The following is a 15,548-nucleotide window of genomic DNA, read 5'->3' on the forward strand; positions in this document are numbered from 1 at the left end:
CTTTCACAACCTATTAGTATCAGAGTTGGGGCGCTTTGTTTTCTGATCCATCGTGCAGCCCTGGCAGCTATTCACTGAACCAGAGGGTATTATTCCTGCATTGATTGCACAGTTCATTAGCATGCCCATAGAGTCTGTGGCATTTTGGCAGGATGACAAAACAATTCTCCTGAAATGTTTCTCTGAGAATTAGAAAGCCTTGGCTTGTTTGCTATCCAATGGACGTATGCTGGAGCTCCCTCACTTTCTTTCTGCTGCTGGATACCAATGCCTCATGGCACGGGAAGGTTTAGTTTGCTGCTCTCTTTGGGGAATTGTGTAAGTGTATTGTGTGTGTCAGAGTCTAACACACCAGATTAGGAATGGGATTAGGTCACGTGCAGTGATGTAGTGGTAAAAACAATTGGCGGGTAAACGTTGATTGCCAGTCGCGCCGAGTAAAGGAACACTCTCTAAACTTTCAATGCATTTTTCCGCCAACAACAAAAAAATAGGTAAACGGAGTTTACTCTACGTGAGTTTACCCTCCACTACACCACTGGTTACATGGATTTGATTGGTTAAATTTAAATTAAGTAGCACTGGTTTCCATAACATGTTGTGTAATGTATGGGTGGGTTATTTTGGAGTTTTGATCATGTCACTTTAATTTTTTGTTGTTGATGACATGTCAGAGTAACTGTCAATTTTTGACTGCCAACTTAACAGTTTTATGAGTCATGTGGATACTTCCATTGAAAATTGAAATCCTTGATGCCCTATATGTTTGGATTCATACAATACACAAAAAGAATGCTGTGAAAAAGTAGAAAGATGAATATCAGTAAATGTATGCTTGCCCAGTAAGCAAGATGTACTTAATGTCTTTTATAACTTACTGAAAGCCTTACAATGCTAAAGTTGAACAAAAATACATCTATGGAGAGAAACATTTCAACTATTCGCAAATTTTCAATTACGAGTGTAGGTTTGCTACGAATTGCTACACAATTTCCCCAATCTCATTGGCACCCCCATAAACTGAATCTATGGTTTTCCATGTCTCAGCTATGCTGAGACATGACATGATATTTTGTTAATACCTTGCGTTCATCATGCTGTGAAATATTATCAATTTTTATCTTGCATCCAGACATCCATAAAAAGTCCTGAAGATATGAATAGGATTAGTGTTGTTGGTTTTAGGCGAGTGAAAAAAACTCTACTTGGCTTTGGCCTACTTTCAGTTGACACAGAGAACTAAGAAAGAGGGTGATTCTAAGAATGATGAACCTGCATTTAGATAGAGGTTTGCTGTATCTAAATGCAGATGCCCTGTGCTGGTTTACTGTAGCTATATACAGATGCCCTGTGATGGTTAACCAATATAGTTATTTCTGGTGCTGATGCCCGACAGGTGTTCCATAACAATACTCCAAACTACATCAGAGATGGTGTACCCTGATAAAAGGTCCCCAGGTACTGATTATAAACTTTATTTATACTCTGTTTTAGGGACAGCCTAGACAGATCAGCAGATCAGCTAGTGTAATTTATCCATGTCTATTTTCCTCTGTCTATAATAATCCTTACATGTTCCTCTGTCCCTTGATTGCAGGAGGTGTGTGCATCTCTCAGTCAGTGAAGATACCACGAGAACCTAAGCCTGGAGAGTTTGACAAGATCATCCGCAGACTGTCAGAGAACCCCAATGCACGGGTTGTTATTCTCTTTGCCAATGAAGATGACATTAGGTTAGTGATGTTGACTGTTACAGGAATGAAAAAATAATTAAACTAACATACTAAATGATGCCAACAAAGTATCTAAATTTATCTGAGTTTCTGTTTAAAGACGCAACATTCAGCATTTTTGCCCATTGGTTTAGATGGGGATGCACTGCGGTGTAAATGGCTGTACATTAGTATATTGTCCTCCCCACCATGCTTGAACATCCCTAAAATGAAATACACCATTTTCAGTAAGCTATATCAGCTTTATTTTTTATTAGATGTCCACAGTGAACGGGATATGTGCCAGTTCACATTAAACACACTCAATCTAACTACATTTTGATGACATGTTCTTCTTATCTGAGGTATTTACAGTACTAGTCATTCAAGGGTTTTTCTTAATTTGTACTATTTTCTACATTTTAGAATAGAGAAAACATCAAAACTATGAAATAACACATATGGAATCATGTAGTAACCAAAAATGTGTTAAACAAATATAAAACATATTTTATATTTGAGTTTCTTCAAAGTAGCCACCCTTTGCCTTGATGACAGTTTTGCATTCTCTCAATCAGCTTCATGAGGAAGTCACCTGGAATGCATTTCAATTAACAGGTGTGCCATGTTAAAAGTTAATTTGTGGAATTTCTTTCCATCTTAATGCATTTGAGCCAATCAGTTGTGTTGTGACAAGGTACGTGTGATATAGAAAAGATAGCCCTATATACCAAGTCCATATTATGGCAAGAACAGCTCAAATAAACAAAGAGAAACAACAGTTCATCATGAATTTAACACATTAAGGTCAATCAATCCGGGAAATCTCCAGAAATTTTAAAGTTTCTTTAAGTGCAGTCGCAAAAACCATTGAGCGCTATGATGAAACTGGCTCTCATGAGGACCGCCACAGGAAAGGAAGACCAAGAGTTACCTCTGCTGCAGAGGATAAGTTCATTAGAGTGAACTGCACCTCAGATTGCAGCCCAAGTAAATGCTTCACAGAGTTCACGGAGTTCAATCTCAAAATCAACTGTTCAGAGGAGACTGTGTCAATCAGGCCTTCATGGTCGAATTGCTGCAAAGAAACCACTACTAAAGGACACCAATAATAAGAAGAGAATTGCTTGGGCCAAGAAACACGAGCAATGGACATTAGACCGGTGGAAATCTGTCCTTTGGTCTGATGAGTCCAAATTTGCGATTTTTGGTTCCAACCGCTATGTCTTTATAAGACAAGGAGTAGGTGAACAGATGATCTACACATGTGTGGTTCCCACCGTGAAGCATGGAGGAGGAGGTGTAACGGTGTGGGGGTGCTTTTCTGGTGACACTGTCTGTGATTTATTTAGAATTCAAGGCACACTTAACCACCATGGCTACCACATCATTCTGCAGCGATACATCATCCCATCTGGTTTGCGCTTAGTGGTACTATCATTCGTTTTTCAACAGGACAATGACCCAAAACACACCTCCAGGCTGTGTAAGGGCTATTTGACCAAGGAGAGCGATGGAGTGCTGCATAAGATGACCTGGCCTCCACAATCACCCAACCCCAACCCAATTGAGATGGTTTGGGATGAGTTGGACCGCAGAGTGAAGGAAAAGCAGCCAACAAGTGCTCAGCATACAGTATGTGGGAACTCCTTCAAGACTGTTGGAAAAGCATTCCAGGTGAAGCTAGTTGAGAGAATGCCAAGAATGTGCAAAGCTGTCACCAAGGCAAAGGGTGGCTACTTTGAAGAATGTAAAATATATTTTGATTTGTTTAACACTGTTGTGGTTACTATATGATTCCATATGTGTTATTTCATAGTTTTGATGACTTCACTATAGTAAAAATAAAGAAAAACCCTTGAATGAGTAGGTGTGTCCAAACTTTGGACTAGTACTGGTTTTCTAGTTTACAGCAATTACCAATCAATTACCAATTTCCTCCATTCCTCTGCAGTGTTAAAAACCTTTAGTTGTCCTGAGGACTGAGGAGCATCCTGATCAGTGTCTTGGGGCAACAGCTGGTGATGTGTGTGGGTTCCATTATGTTTTACAGCACATTCAAAACCTACAGTACCTACTACTAACACAAGCAGAGAATATACACTGAATGTACAAAACATTAGGAACAGCTTCCTAATATTAAGCTGCACCCCCTTTTGCCATCAGAACAGCCTCAATTTGTCAGGGCATGGACTCTACAAGGTGTCATAAGCATTCCACATGGATGCTGGCCCATGTTGACTCCAATGCTTCCCGCAGTTGTGTCAAGTCGGCTGGATGTCCTTTGGGTGGTGGACCCGAGTGGCGCAACGGTCTAAGGCACTGCATCTCAGTGCTATAGGCTTCACTACAGACCCTGGTTTTATTCCAGGCTGTATCACAACTGGCCGTGATTGGGAGTCCAATAGGGCAGCACACAATTGGCCCAGTGTCGTCCGGGTTAGGGGTAGGCCGTAATTGTAAATAAGAATTTGTTCTTAACTGACTTGCCTAGTTAAATAAAGGTTAAATACTTTTTACAAATTATTGATTCACACAGGAAACTGTTGAGCGTGAAACCCCCCAGCATCGTTGCAGTTCTTGACATACTCAAATCGGTGTGCCTGGCATACCCCTCAAATCGGTGTGCCTGGCATAAATCTTTTGTCTTGTCGATTCACCCTTTGAATGGCCTCTGAATGGCACACATACACAATCCATGTCTAAATTGTCTTCTTTAACCTGTATCCTCCCCTTCATCTACACTGATCGAAGTGGATTTCACAGGTGACCACAATAAGGGATTGATCACAGCTTTCACCTGGATTCACCTGGTCAGTTTATGTCATGGAAAGAGCAGGTATTCCTAATGTTTTGTACACTCAGTGTACAGTACGTGTATAGCGTAATGTATGGTTTGTCCTCTACATTGATACGGTGCAACAGTGGCTTATGGTACACTCTTAGGAAAAAAAGGTGCTATCTAGAATCTAAAAGGGTTCTTTGGCTGTCCCCATACCAGAACCCTTTAAATAACCCTTTTTGATTCCAGTTGGAACCATTGAGTTCCATGTAGAACCCTTTACACAGAGGGTTTGAGATGGAACCCAAAACGTTTCTTCTATGGGGAAATCCAAAGAATCCTTTTTTTCTGAGAGTGTATGTAAATATGAACACAGGACTTTTGTTGAGGGGGAGAGAGAGGGAGAGAGAGCAAGAGAGAGAGACCGACAGAGAGACAGAGAGAGAGACTGAGAGAGAATGTATTGACAATTTTAAACTATTTACAGTATATTCAAGAATATAGAAATGACTTTAAAATTCAATTTGTTCTTGCATATGTAACAAATAATGCAAACGTATTCTTAGAATTTGGTGACTAGAATTGATATGTTGTAAAAAGTATCTGCCCTCAGAGGCAAGACACCAATACAGGGATATTGACGTTCTATGCAGTAATAGGTAATAGGCTTTTTTTTAAAGACAAATCAGGCTTGCTGAGTCAAGTAGCACAAATAAATCAATGTGAGTATCCAAAAGCAAAGTTTTACCATAATCAAAGTTACCTTTAAATAACTTTCATTTTTAGCTTTTTCTCAACATGAAACATCTGTAGAAAATAGCTGTTATACAGTGCCTTTGGAAAGAATTCACTCCGCTTTACTTTTTCCATATTTAGTTGTGTACAAAGTGGGATTAAAATTGATTTAATTGTCATTTGTTGTCAACCATCTACACAGAATACTCTGTAATGTCAAAGTGGAAGAAAAATTCTAACATTTGTAAAACATTTATGAAAATAAACACTAATATATCTAGATAGGTATTCAAGCCCCTGAGTCAATACATGTTGCAATCACCTTTGGTAGTGATTACATCTGTGAGTCTCTAAGAGCTTTTCACACCTGGATTGTACAATATTTGCTCTTGCTCTGTCAAGTTGGTTGTTAATCACCGAATTAAGTCAAAACTGTAACTAGGCCACTCAGGAACATTCAGTGTTGTCTTGGTAAGCAACTCTAGATTATTCTTGGCCTTGTGTTTTAGGTGATTGTCCTGCTGAAAGGAGAATTTGTCTTCCAGTGTCTGTTGGAAAGCAGACTGAACCAGGTTTTCCTATAGGATTTTGCCTGTAGTATAAAACCCTATACCTTAAATGATTAAACCCTCACTGAACCCTCTCTCTGACTAGGACATATAGACAAACTCTGTGTGACATTTCAGCTGCAGCAGGGTTTACCATCCCCCTGCCTCAGCCTGACCCTATTGTCCAGTGGCGGAAGCCAATTCAGACCTACAGTGTGTTTTAGGGACCAGGTTGTTTAGGGAACAGAGTCAGCTGACCTGATCAACCAATCGGTGACCTAGCCTGGAAGCAGCAGAACCCCACTCTGCCTCTCAACTCTTCAGTTGTTTCCAGGAGGAGGACAGGTTAAGAGAACCTCTGTAAGCTCCTGTCCTTCACATCAACTCACATTTGAACCCTTCCACATTGACAATGCGTCTTCTGGACTCCCTGACTCATCTTTAGTACATCTTTGACCATTCCTCTTCCTATCGCTGTGTGTGTGTGTGTGCGCCTGTCTGTTCAGTGTGGTAATAAAGTGTGGATTGTATCCCTGTCTCCTACTGGTCATTTACGTTCTCTTACCGGAACGCCGGGGCAGTTGCAACTATAATTGACACCTTTTTTGAGACCATCACATGGTTGTGCACTTTTTCACCTGTGCTTAGCTCTATTACGTTTCTTTTTATCAAAAAAAAAACTCCCTAGTCCTTGCCGATGACAAGCATACAGTACCCATATCACGATGCAGCCACCACCACGCTTGAAAATGTGGAAAGTGGTACTCAGTGATGTGTTTTGTTGGATTTGTCCCAAAGATAACACTTTGTTTTCAGGATATAAAGTTACATTCACTGCTCATCTGAGGGACCTTACAGATAATTGTATGTGCTGGGTACAGAGATGAGGTAGTCATTCAAAAATCACGCTAACACTACTATTGCACATAGAGTGAGTCCATGCAACTTATTATGTGACTTGTTAAGCACAATTTTACTCCTTAAATTATTTAACACAGGCGTTGAATACTTATTTCCTCGAGACATTTCAGCTATTCATTTTTTATTAATTTGTAAACATTTCTAAAAATATAATTCCACTTTGACATTATGGGGTATTCTGTGTAGGCCAGTGACACAAAATGCTCATTGACTTATCCGAGCCTGATAATGGGTAATAGTCTGGATATACAGTAATTATAAAAGCCAGGGGGATTTCTGTCCAGCATGCCTGCTGTACCCTTGAACCCAGTCAATGTGAGTTGGCAGCCAATTCATATATTTTTTAAAATATACATTCTGAGTTTACAGCACTCAGGCTAGCAGAAGGCTAGGAGAAGGATGTTAGTGCCATCATGCATTTTGTCATAAACATAAACCTTGTTGTCATGCCAACCCTTCCTCACTAAATAACTCACACCATGATGTGAACACCTGGTATTTACTGTATGTGATTGTTCTGTAAATGACCTCAAGGGGGGGGGGGGGGAAGGAGCATATGACATGATATTAGTATACTGTAGGTTTTGTTACAGACATTATTTTATCCTGTAGAGCTATATGGGAAAGCTGGGGCTCAGAATAAACCATGTTTATTCAGTGAGAGGTAGGAGAAAGGTCATTATAACTCAAACATGCATTACTCTGTCGACTGGTGAGCCAAAGGGGTGGCAGAGTGACTCGAGATACACTGTATTGTTATTGTACCTGGCTGTTGATGCGACTGTGTTTCCAGTACTGTGGTCCTGTTGATGCGACTGTGTTTCCAGTACTGTGGTCCTGTTGATGCGACTGTGTTTCAGCTGTGGTCCTGTTGTAGCGACTGTGTTTCCAGTACTTCTGGTCCTGTTGTAGGCTGGTGGTTTCCAGTACTGTGGTCCTGTTGATGCGACTGTGTTTCCAGTATCTGTGGTCCTGTTGTAGCGACTGTGTTTCCAGTACTGTGGTCCTGTTGTAGTGGCTGTTTTTCCAGTACTGTGGTCCTGTTGATGCGACTGTGTTTCCAGTACTGTGGTCCTGTTGTAGCGACTGTGTCCCGTCCTGTGGTCCTGTTGATGCGACTGTGTTTCCAGTACTGTGGTCCTGTTGTAGCGACTGTGTTTCCAGTACTGTGGTCCTGTTGTAGCGACTGTGTTTCCAGTACTGTGGTCCTGTTGTAGCGACTGTGTTTCCAGTACTGTGGTCCTGTTGTAGTGGCTGTGTTTCCAGTACTGTGGTCCTGTTGTAGCGACTGTGTTTCCAGTACTGTGGTCCTGTTTAGTGGCTGTGTTTCCAGTACTGTGGTCCTGTTGTAGCGACTGTGTTTCCAGTACTGTGGTCCTGTTTGCAGTGGCTGTGTTTCCAGTACTGTGGTCCTGTTGATGCGACTGTGTTTCCAGTACTGTGGTCCTGTTGATGCGACTGTGTTTCCAGTACTGTGGTCCTGTTGATGCGACTTGTTTCCAGTACTGTGGTCCTGTTGATGCGACTTGTTTCCAGTACTGTGGTCCTGTTGTAGCGACTGTGTTTCAGTACTGTGGTCCTGTTGTAGCGACTGTGTTTCAGTACTGTGGTCTGTTGTAGTGGCTGTGTTTCCAGTACTGTGGTCCTGTTGTAGTGGCTGTGTTTCCAGTACTGTGGTCCTGTTGATGCGACTGTGTTTCCAGTACTGTGGTCCTGTTGTAGGGCTGTGTTTCCAGACTGTGGTCCTGTTGATGCGACTGTGTTTCCAGTACTGTGGTCCTGTTGTAGCGACTGTGTTTCCAGTACTGTGGTCCTGTTGTAGCGACTGTGTTTCCAGTACTGTGGTCCTGTTGTAGTGGCTGTGTTTCCAGGTACTGTGGTCTGTTGATGCGACTGTGTTTCCAGTACTGTGGTCCTGTTGATGCGACTGTGTTCAGTACTGTGGTCCTGTTGATGCGACTGTGTTTCCAGTACTGTGGTCCTGTTGATGCGACTGTGTTTCCAGTACTGTGGTCCTGTTGTAGCGACTGTGTTTCCAGTACTGTGGCCTGTTGTAGTGGCTGTGTTTCCAGTACTGTGGTCTGTTGTAGCGACTGTGTTTCCAGTACTGTGGTCCTGTTTGTAGTGGCTGTGTGTCCAGTACTGTGGTCCTGTTGTAGTGGCTGTGTTTCCAGTACTGTGGTCCTGTTGTAGCGACTGTGTTTCCAGTACTGTTTGGTTGTTGTAGCAACTGTGTTTCCAGTACTGTGGTCCTGTTGTAGCGACTGTGTTTCCAGTACTGTGGTCCTGTTGTAGCGACTGTGTTTCCAGTACTGTGGTCCTGTTGATGCGACTGTGTTTCAGTACTGTGGTCCTGTTGTAGCGACTGTCTTTCCAAGTACTGTGGTCTGTGTTGATGCGACTGTGTTTCCAGTACTGTGGTCCTGTTGATGGCGACTGTGTTTCCAGTATCATGTTGGCGTCCGCTGTGGGTCCTGTTGTAGCGACTGTGTTTCCAGTACTGTGGTCCTGTTGTAGTGGCTGTGTTTCCAGTACTGCAGTTCTGTTGTAGTGGCTGTGTTTCCAGTACTGTGGTCATAGAGGCAGTAGAAGGAGTGATCAACACAGAGCCTGGTGGAACAGCAGGGAACACTGGCTGGCTCATCCTGGTTGCTTCTTAATTAGCTATATTACCAGGGAGGGACCAACCCCTGGAGTAATGTGGCAGCACAGGAAGAGAGGGATGGGTGTTCGCGAGCCTGCACCATGTACACACCACCAGAGGGGGCACTCTGTCACAGGCCAGGGTGGCAGTGTTCAAACAGGGTTCTTCTTTAGTGTATTGTGCTGGTCCTAGGATCGATCCACGCGATGTGTAGTTTGGCTATTGTTAATGTCCAGTACCAACACATCGTATTCACCTAATCATCTAGCCCCATGAGTAGGTGAATCATGTATATAAATGGCAAGAATTGTACTGTATTCTCTCTTTGCCTCTCCTACAGGCGGCTTCTTCAAGCAGCGAAGAAGGACAACCAGACAGGACATTTCATATGGGTGGGGTCAGACAGCTGGGGGTCTAAGATCTCCCCCATACTCAACCAGGAGGAGATGGCAGAAGGTGCTGTTACCATCCTACCTAAACGTCAGTCCATCCGAGGTACTGATGTTATACAGAATATGATGTTCTATATTCTTTATTGTCCAATTTAAATGACACACAACAGTTGGCAGTACTGGTGATATGAGGATGACATTTGTATCTATTTTTTGTTGTCTTTGACAATGAAATTAAAATGAAATTCAAAACCCTGACATTTCCAAATAAAACACTGACATAAACTGTAAACAACATCAGGATATACTGTAGGATGAAAGTAGTACTATGTGGAGGTAGTGCTGAAAGAACTTGTTGATAAAATCATCAGAAAATCCAATACACATCTCTGCAGTAGTTCAGCAGGTGGTTCTAAATCCAACTGTGCCTCTCATTGATCTCTCTAGGGTTTGATCGCTACTTTATCAGCAGAACTTTGGACAACAACAGAAGGAATATTTGGTTTGCAGAGTTCTGGGAAAACAACTTCCAGTGCAAACTCAGTCGACACGCTCTGAAGAAAGGATCCGGCATCAAAAAGTGCACAAGTAAGAATAGAATTTCCTTGTTTACCATAACCTAGTCCTACACACACTCTGATTGTTTATGAACTCACAGATGCAATCACTAGTTGTAGTATTCCGACATGTCTTGGATGATGTGCCATTACATCTACTTTTAAATACTATGGTTATTTTGCATGCAGAGTGAGAAACATGGAGCCCAAAATGTATTCCCAGATTGCAGGGCTATATACACTTTCTGTGGTAAGATCCGAACTTTGATTAGTCAAATATCACTTCACAAGAGACTGTGTAATGCAGTGCTTGCTGAATACACAAATACAGGGTCACACCATTTAATGGGTTCAATTAAGCAGAATAGAAGAATCAGGAACTATATTGCGCTGGAGTGTGACTACATAAATGTGGAATGTGTTTTGGAAAGTGCAATAACAACAAAATAGATTGGTTTCATTACAGTTCTTAACATGTATTTGTACTTGAAATATACATCTATAACCCTTCTCTAACAGCGTTATGTATTTGCAGAGATGTAGGCTACTGTAGTATGAGCTATGGTACATTTTGGGGAAATGCAATGTGTTTGAGTAAAGGGTATGATTCTCTTGTTCCATTAGACATGTTCCCGTGACTCCCCGTCGCCAAGTTCAATCTGCACTGCAGTACAATAGCAATCACCAAAACTGGGCCATTACACAAGTTGAAAACATAATCAATAGCAAATCCAATCAGCATATTAGAGACAAGCTCCCAGGTCATTAAAATCAGTGGGCACTCCAAGCCTGACTGTCTTTCATTTCCTTGCACAGACAACACAATCTGCAGGATTCTAATCAGTCCAGACTGGACTGATTCTTGTATTGGTTGGATTGTGATGTGCTGATGATTGATTCCTTCCTATGCGTTAATGTTTCATGCTTTCATCAGCTTGCTATGATAGTTACCAGGATGGGTTTCCTCGCAGCCATTGCATAATGCCATTATATCACAATTCTATAAATCAGGGGCCCGAGAACTATTTGCTTTCCACAGGTTCAGTTCTATGTGATCAAAGCGAATCCAGGGTGGTTTGAGAAACATAGCCAGAGTCGTTAATTGTGTTCAGATCCATGTTTCTAAAAACATACTTACCTTAGTAATTTATGAGGCGGGAACTACTGTAGAGCTTGCGTGACAACCTGATGTAAGAACTGAATTTGATACCTTAATGCATGGGTATTCAACCTGGTAGTTTTTGCTAGTGATATTATAAATATCGCTATAACGGAGACGCTCAGAGACGAGAAGCAGGTGGTGAGTTTAATAATATAATGAACATGGAACGATACAAGACAAGAGTTGCGTCTAGACATGAAACACATAGTCAATACTGCCTGGGGAATGGAACTAAGGGAGTGACAGATATAGGGGAGGTAATCAGGGGTTCATCTTCTCCACATGCCCGATGAACTGAGGCCTATACCCGGAAGTGAGGCTGACAATGACCCTGAGCTTCTACATGAAGGCTCTCCATACCCGTGACGTGATTTGTGGGCCACGGTCGGAGACGATGTCCTCTGGAAGGCCATAATACCGGAAGACCTGCTGGTACAGTGCATCAGCGACCTGAAGAGCAGTAGGGAGACCAGAGAGAGGGATAAAATGACAGGATTTGGAGAATCTATCCACAACCACCAAAATGCTGGTGAAGCCATCAGAGGAGGGGAGATCAGTGACAAAATCAATGGATAGATGAGACCAGGGACGGGAAGGGGAAGAGGAAGGATTTTCTCTGCTGGAGTGTGCCGGGGAGATTTAGTTTGGGCACACACAGAACAGGAGTTGACATAGCGAATAACGCCATGTGCCAAGGTGGGCCAGCAATACCTTTCGGAGAGCGATTGAATAGTACGGGTGATCCCAGGATGTCGAGCGACGACAGCTGTGTGTGCCCAGGTCAACAGCCGCTCCCTTATCCCTGTGGGAACGTAGATGCACTCAGGATGACAAGTAGTGGGTACAGAGTTCCCTCTCCAGAGCCTGGTGAATGTCCACATCTACGTCCCAGAACACAGGAGCTACGACTCGAGAGGGAACTTGAAAACAGGTCCTCCGACATTCGGGTGACAAGTCCGTGATTGCATCATCGACCATGAGATGGTGGGGTTATGGCGTTGAAGCCATGGGATTCCAAGGATGATCTTGTGAGCTGGTGCACTAGTGATGAAGAAGGGAATGTTTTCCTGATGAATGAACTCCACGGTGAGGGTGAGTGGTGTGGTGATGTGTGTGATAGTTCCGGTTCCCAGTGGCCAATTATCAAGGGCTTGAACCGGAAACATAGAGGAGAGCGGGTATGAGGGGATGTTCAGAGAGGAGGCAAGGGTCTGGTCAATAAAGTTCCCTGCGGCACCGGAATCCACTATGATGTAGAAACAGTACATGAGGGACAGCCAGCTAGTGTGATCGACACTGAAAAGGGTTTGACAGAAAATGATGAAGATCGGATACTCACACCTGCCCCAGGAGGTGGAAGATCACGTGACCGTCTCTCAGCTCTTGTGGATCCTGAGATGGGACGTACCGGACACTGCTTAAGCTGGTGCCCCCCTTGACCACAATAGAGACAGAGCCCCAGCTGTCTCTGTCTGCGTTGCTCCGCCGCGGGGAGGTGTGTGACCCCTACCTCCATTGGTTCAGGCTCTGATACAGTGTTCACTGAGGGAGGGAGAGAAGCGATTTGGGTACTGACGCTCCCAAAGTAGGTTATCCATATGGATGGCCATTGCGATGAGTGTGTCCAAGTTGAGGTTGTCGTCATGACATGCCAGTTCCGTTTGGACCTCCTCATGCAGTCCTCTTCGGAATAGTGTACGGAGCGGCGGCTCATTCCATCCGCTGGATGCTGCTACTGTCCTGAAGGTGAGCTAGTACTCTGCAGCGGTCTGGTCATCCTGCCGTAGTTGGAATAGGCGCTCACCCTCCTCTCTGCCCTCTAGTCGATGATTGAAGATACCTCTGAACAGAGCCATGAACCCCTCATACGAAGCCAGCTCCTCCTCTCTCCCAGACGGTTGTAGCTCACTCCAACACCCGCCCAGTCAGCAGAGAAATAACCGTGGCAACCTTGGACCTCTCGAGGGTGGGGGCTCCCATCTGGTGCGCAAAATAGAGGGAGCACTGGAGTAGGAAGCCATGGCATTTAGATGGGGTTCCGTCATATTTGTCCGGGAGGGAAAAAACAGGCATCGCTGACCTGTGCGGACTGCTGAATGGACTGATGTGCTGGCTCGCTGGGTCGATTGGTATCCTCCGCTAGTTGAAGTCAACAGGTCTCGAGTATGTTCGAGACATTGAAGACTGCAAATAACTTTTTCCATAGTCATCCCCATTTGCACCAGCTGCCTGCTGGTAAGCTTTCTTGACTTTAACATACATTTTTGCCAACACATGGCAAACTTTTTTTTAACCAGCTAAACAGCTGCTATTAGCGAAAATGTGTTTGGAGTTTTTTGTTAGAGTTTACTTCCTCTTCCAATTACAACGTGGGGAGATCAAAATAATTAATAATGATCTATTCAATGTATTCATTTTAAAATGTTGATTAATTCTCCTTGCCATTATCATTCACCTGATGATAAGACAAGATGTAAAAAAATATATGTTTATTTTCTAACGTTCTAACGCCTCTGTGTTGCCGATTGCCAGGGTCCCTGGGCAAGAAAAGATTGAAGACCCCTGCCTAATTGCACTAAATTAACAGTAAACATTATCCTCCCATCAATACATTTCATTTGATTTTCTGGTGCCGTTCAGACAATTTAAAGTATTGATTGGGGACGTATTTGTGGAGGAATGTAACTGTTTTTCTGGGTGATTTGTAATATTCCCATGACTTTGAGGGAGAGGTTGTTGTCCTGGCACCACACGGCCAGGTCTTTGATCTCCTCCCTATAGGCTGTCTTGTGTTGTCGGTGGGGACTGAGCACGCACCCCTGAGGGGCCCCTATGTTGAGGATCAGCTTGGCATATGTGTTATTTCCTACCCTTAACACCTGTGGCGGCCCGTCAGGATCCAGTTGCAGAGGGAGGTGTTTAGTCCCAGGGTCCTTAGCTTATTGATGAGCTTTGAAGGCACTATCTTGTTGAATGCTGAGCTGTGGTCAATGAATAGCATTCTCACATAGGTGTTCCTTTTGTCCAGGTGGGAAATAGCAGTGGGAAGTGCAATAGAGATTGCATCATCTGTGGATCTGTTGGGTTGGTATGCAAATTGGAGTGTGTCTAGGGTTTCTGGGATAATGGTGTTGATGTGAGCCATGACCAGCCTTTCAAAGCACTTCATGGCTACGGACGTGAGTGCTACGGGTCTGTAGTCATTTATGCAGGTTACCTGGTCCTGTGTGGCTCAGTTGGTAGAGCATGGCGCTTGCAACGCCAGGGTTGTGGGTTCATTCCCCACGGGGGGACCAGGATGAACATGTATGAACTTTCCAATTTGTAAGTCGCTCTGGATAAGAGCGTCTGCTAAATGACTTAAATGTAAAATGTAAATGTAGTGTTCTTGGGCACAGGCATTTTGGTGGTTTGCTTAAAACATGTTGGTATTACAGACTCGGACAGGGAGAGGTTGAAAATGTCAGTGAAGACACCTGCCAGTTGGTCAGTGCATGCTCGCAGTACACGTCCTGTAGTCCTTCTGGCCCTGCGGCCTTGTGAATTTTGACCTGTTTAACTTCTTATGGCTGCAAACCCATTAACGGGATGATATGACAACAGCCAGTGAAAGTGCAGGGCGCCAAATTCAAACAACAGAAATCTCATAATTAAAATTCCTCAAATATACATGTATTTTATACCATTTTAAAGGTAATCTTGTTGTTAATCCCACCAAAGTGTCCGATTTCAAATAGGCTTTTCAGCGAAAGCACCACAAACGATTATGTAAGGTCATCGCAAAACCATAGAAAAACACAGCTATTTTTCCAGCCAAAGACAGAAGTCACAAAAAGCAGAAATAGAGATAAAATGTATCACTAACCTTTGATGATCTTCATCAGATGACACTCATAGGACTTCATGTTACATAATACATATATGTTTTGTTCAATTAAGTTCATGTTTATATCCAAAAACCTCAGTTTACATTGGCGCCATGTTCAGAAATGCCTCCAAAATATCCGTAGAAATTGCAGAGAGCCACGTCAAATAACATAAATACTCATCATAAACTTTGATGAAAGATACATGTTTTACATAGAATTAAAGATA

General features: G+C 43.1%; 1 protein-coding gene across 1 annotated transcript in view; it reads left to right on the forward strand.

Moving 5' to 3' along the window:
* LOC111966943 (metabotropic glutamate receptor 4-like) overlaps window positions 1-15,548 on the forward strand; it is a 239,068-nt gene that overhangs the window by 157,407 nt on the left and 66,113 nt on the right. Inside the window, exons 3-5 of the mRNA XM_023991883.2 lie at window positions 1,598-1,733; window positions 9,683-9,837; window positions 10,182-10,322. Coding sequence (XP_023847651.2) covers window positions 1,598-1,733; window positions 9,683-9,837; window positions 10,182-10,322 — 432 coding nt within the window. The remainder of the gene's footprint in view (window positions 1-1,597; window positions 1,734-9,682; window positions 9,838-10,181; window positions 10,323-15,548) is intronic.

Source organism: Salvelinus sp. IW2-2015, linkage group LG7 (assembly GCF_002910315.2).
Source record: "Salvelinus sp. IW2-2015 linkage group LG7, ASM291031v2, whole genome shotgun sequence".
In the NCBI taxonomy this organism is placed as follows: domain Eukaryota; kingdom Metazoa; phylum Chordata; class Actinopteri; order Salmoniformes; family Salmonidae; genus Salvelinus; species Salvelinus sp. IW2-2015.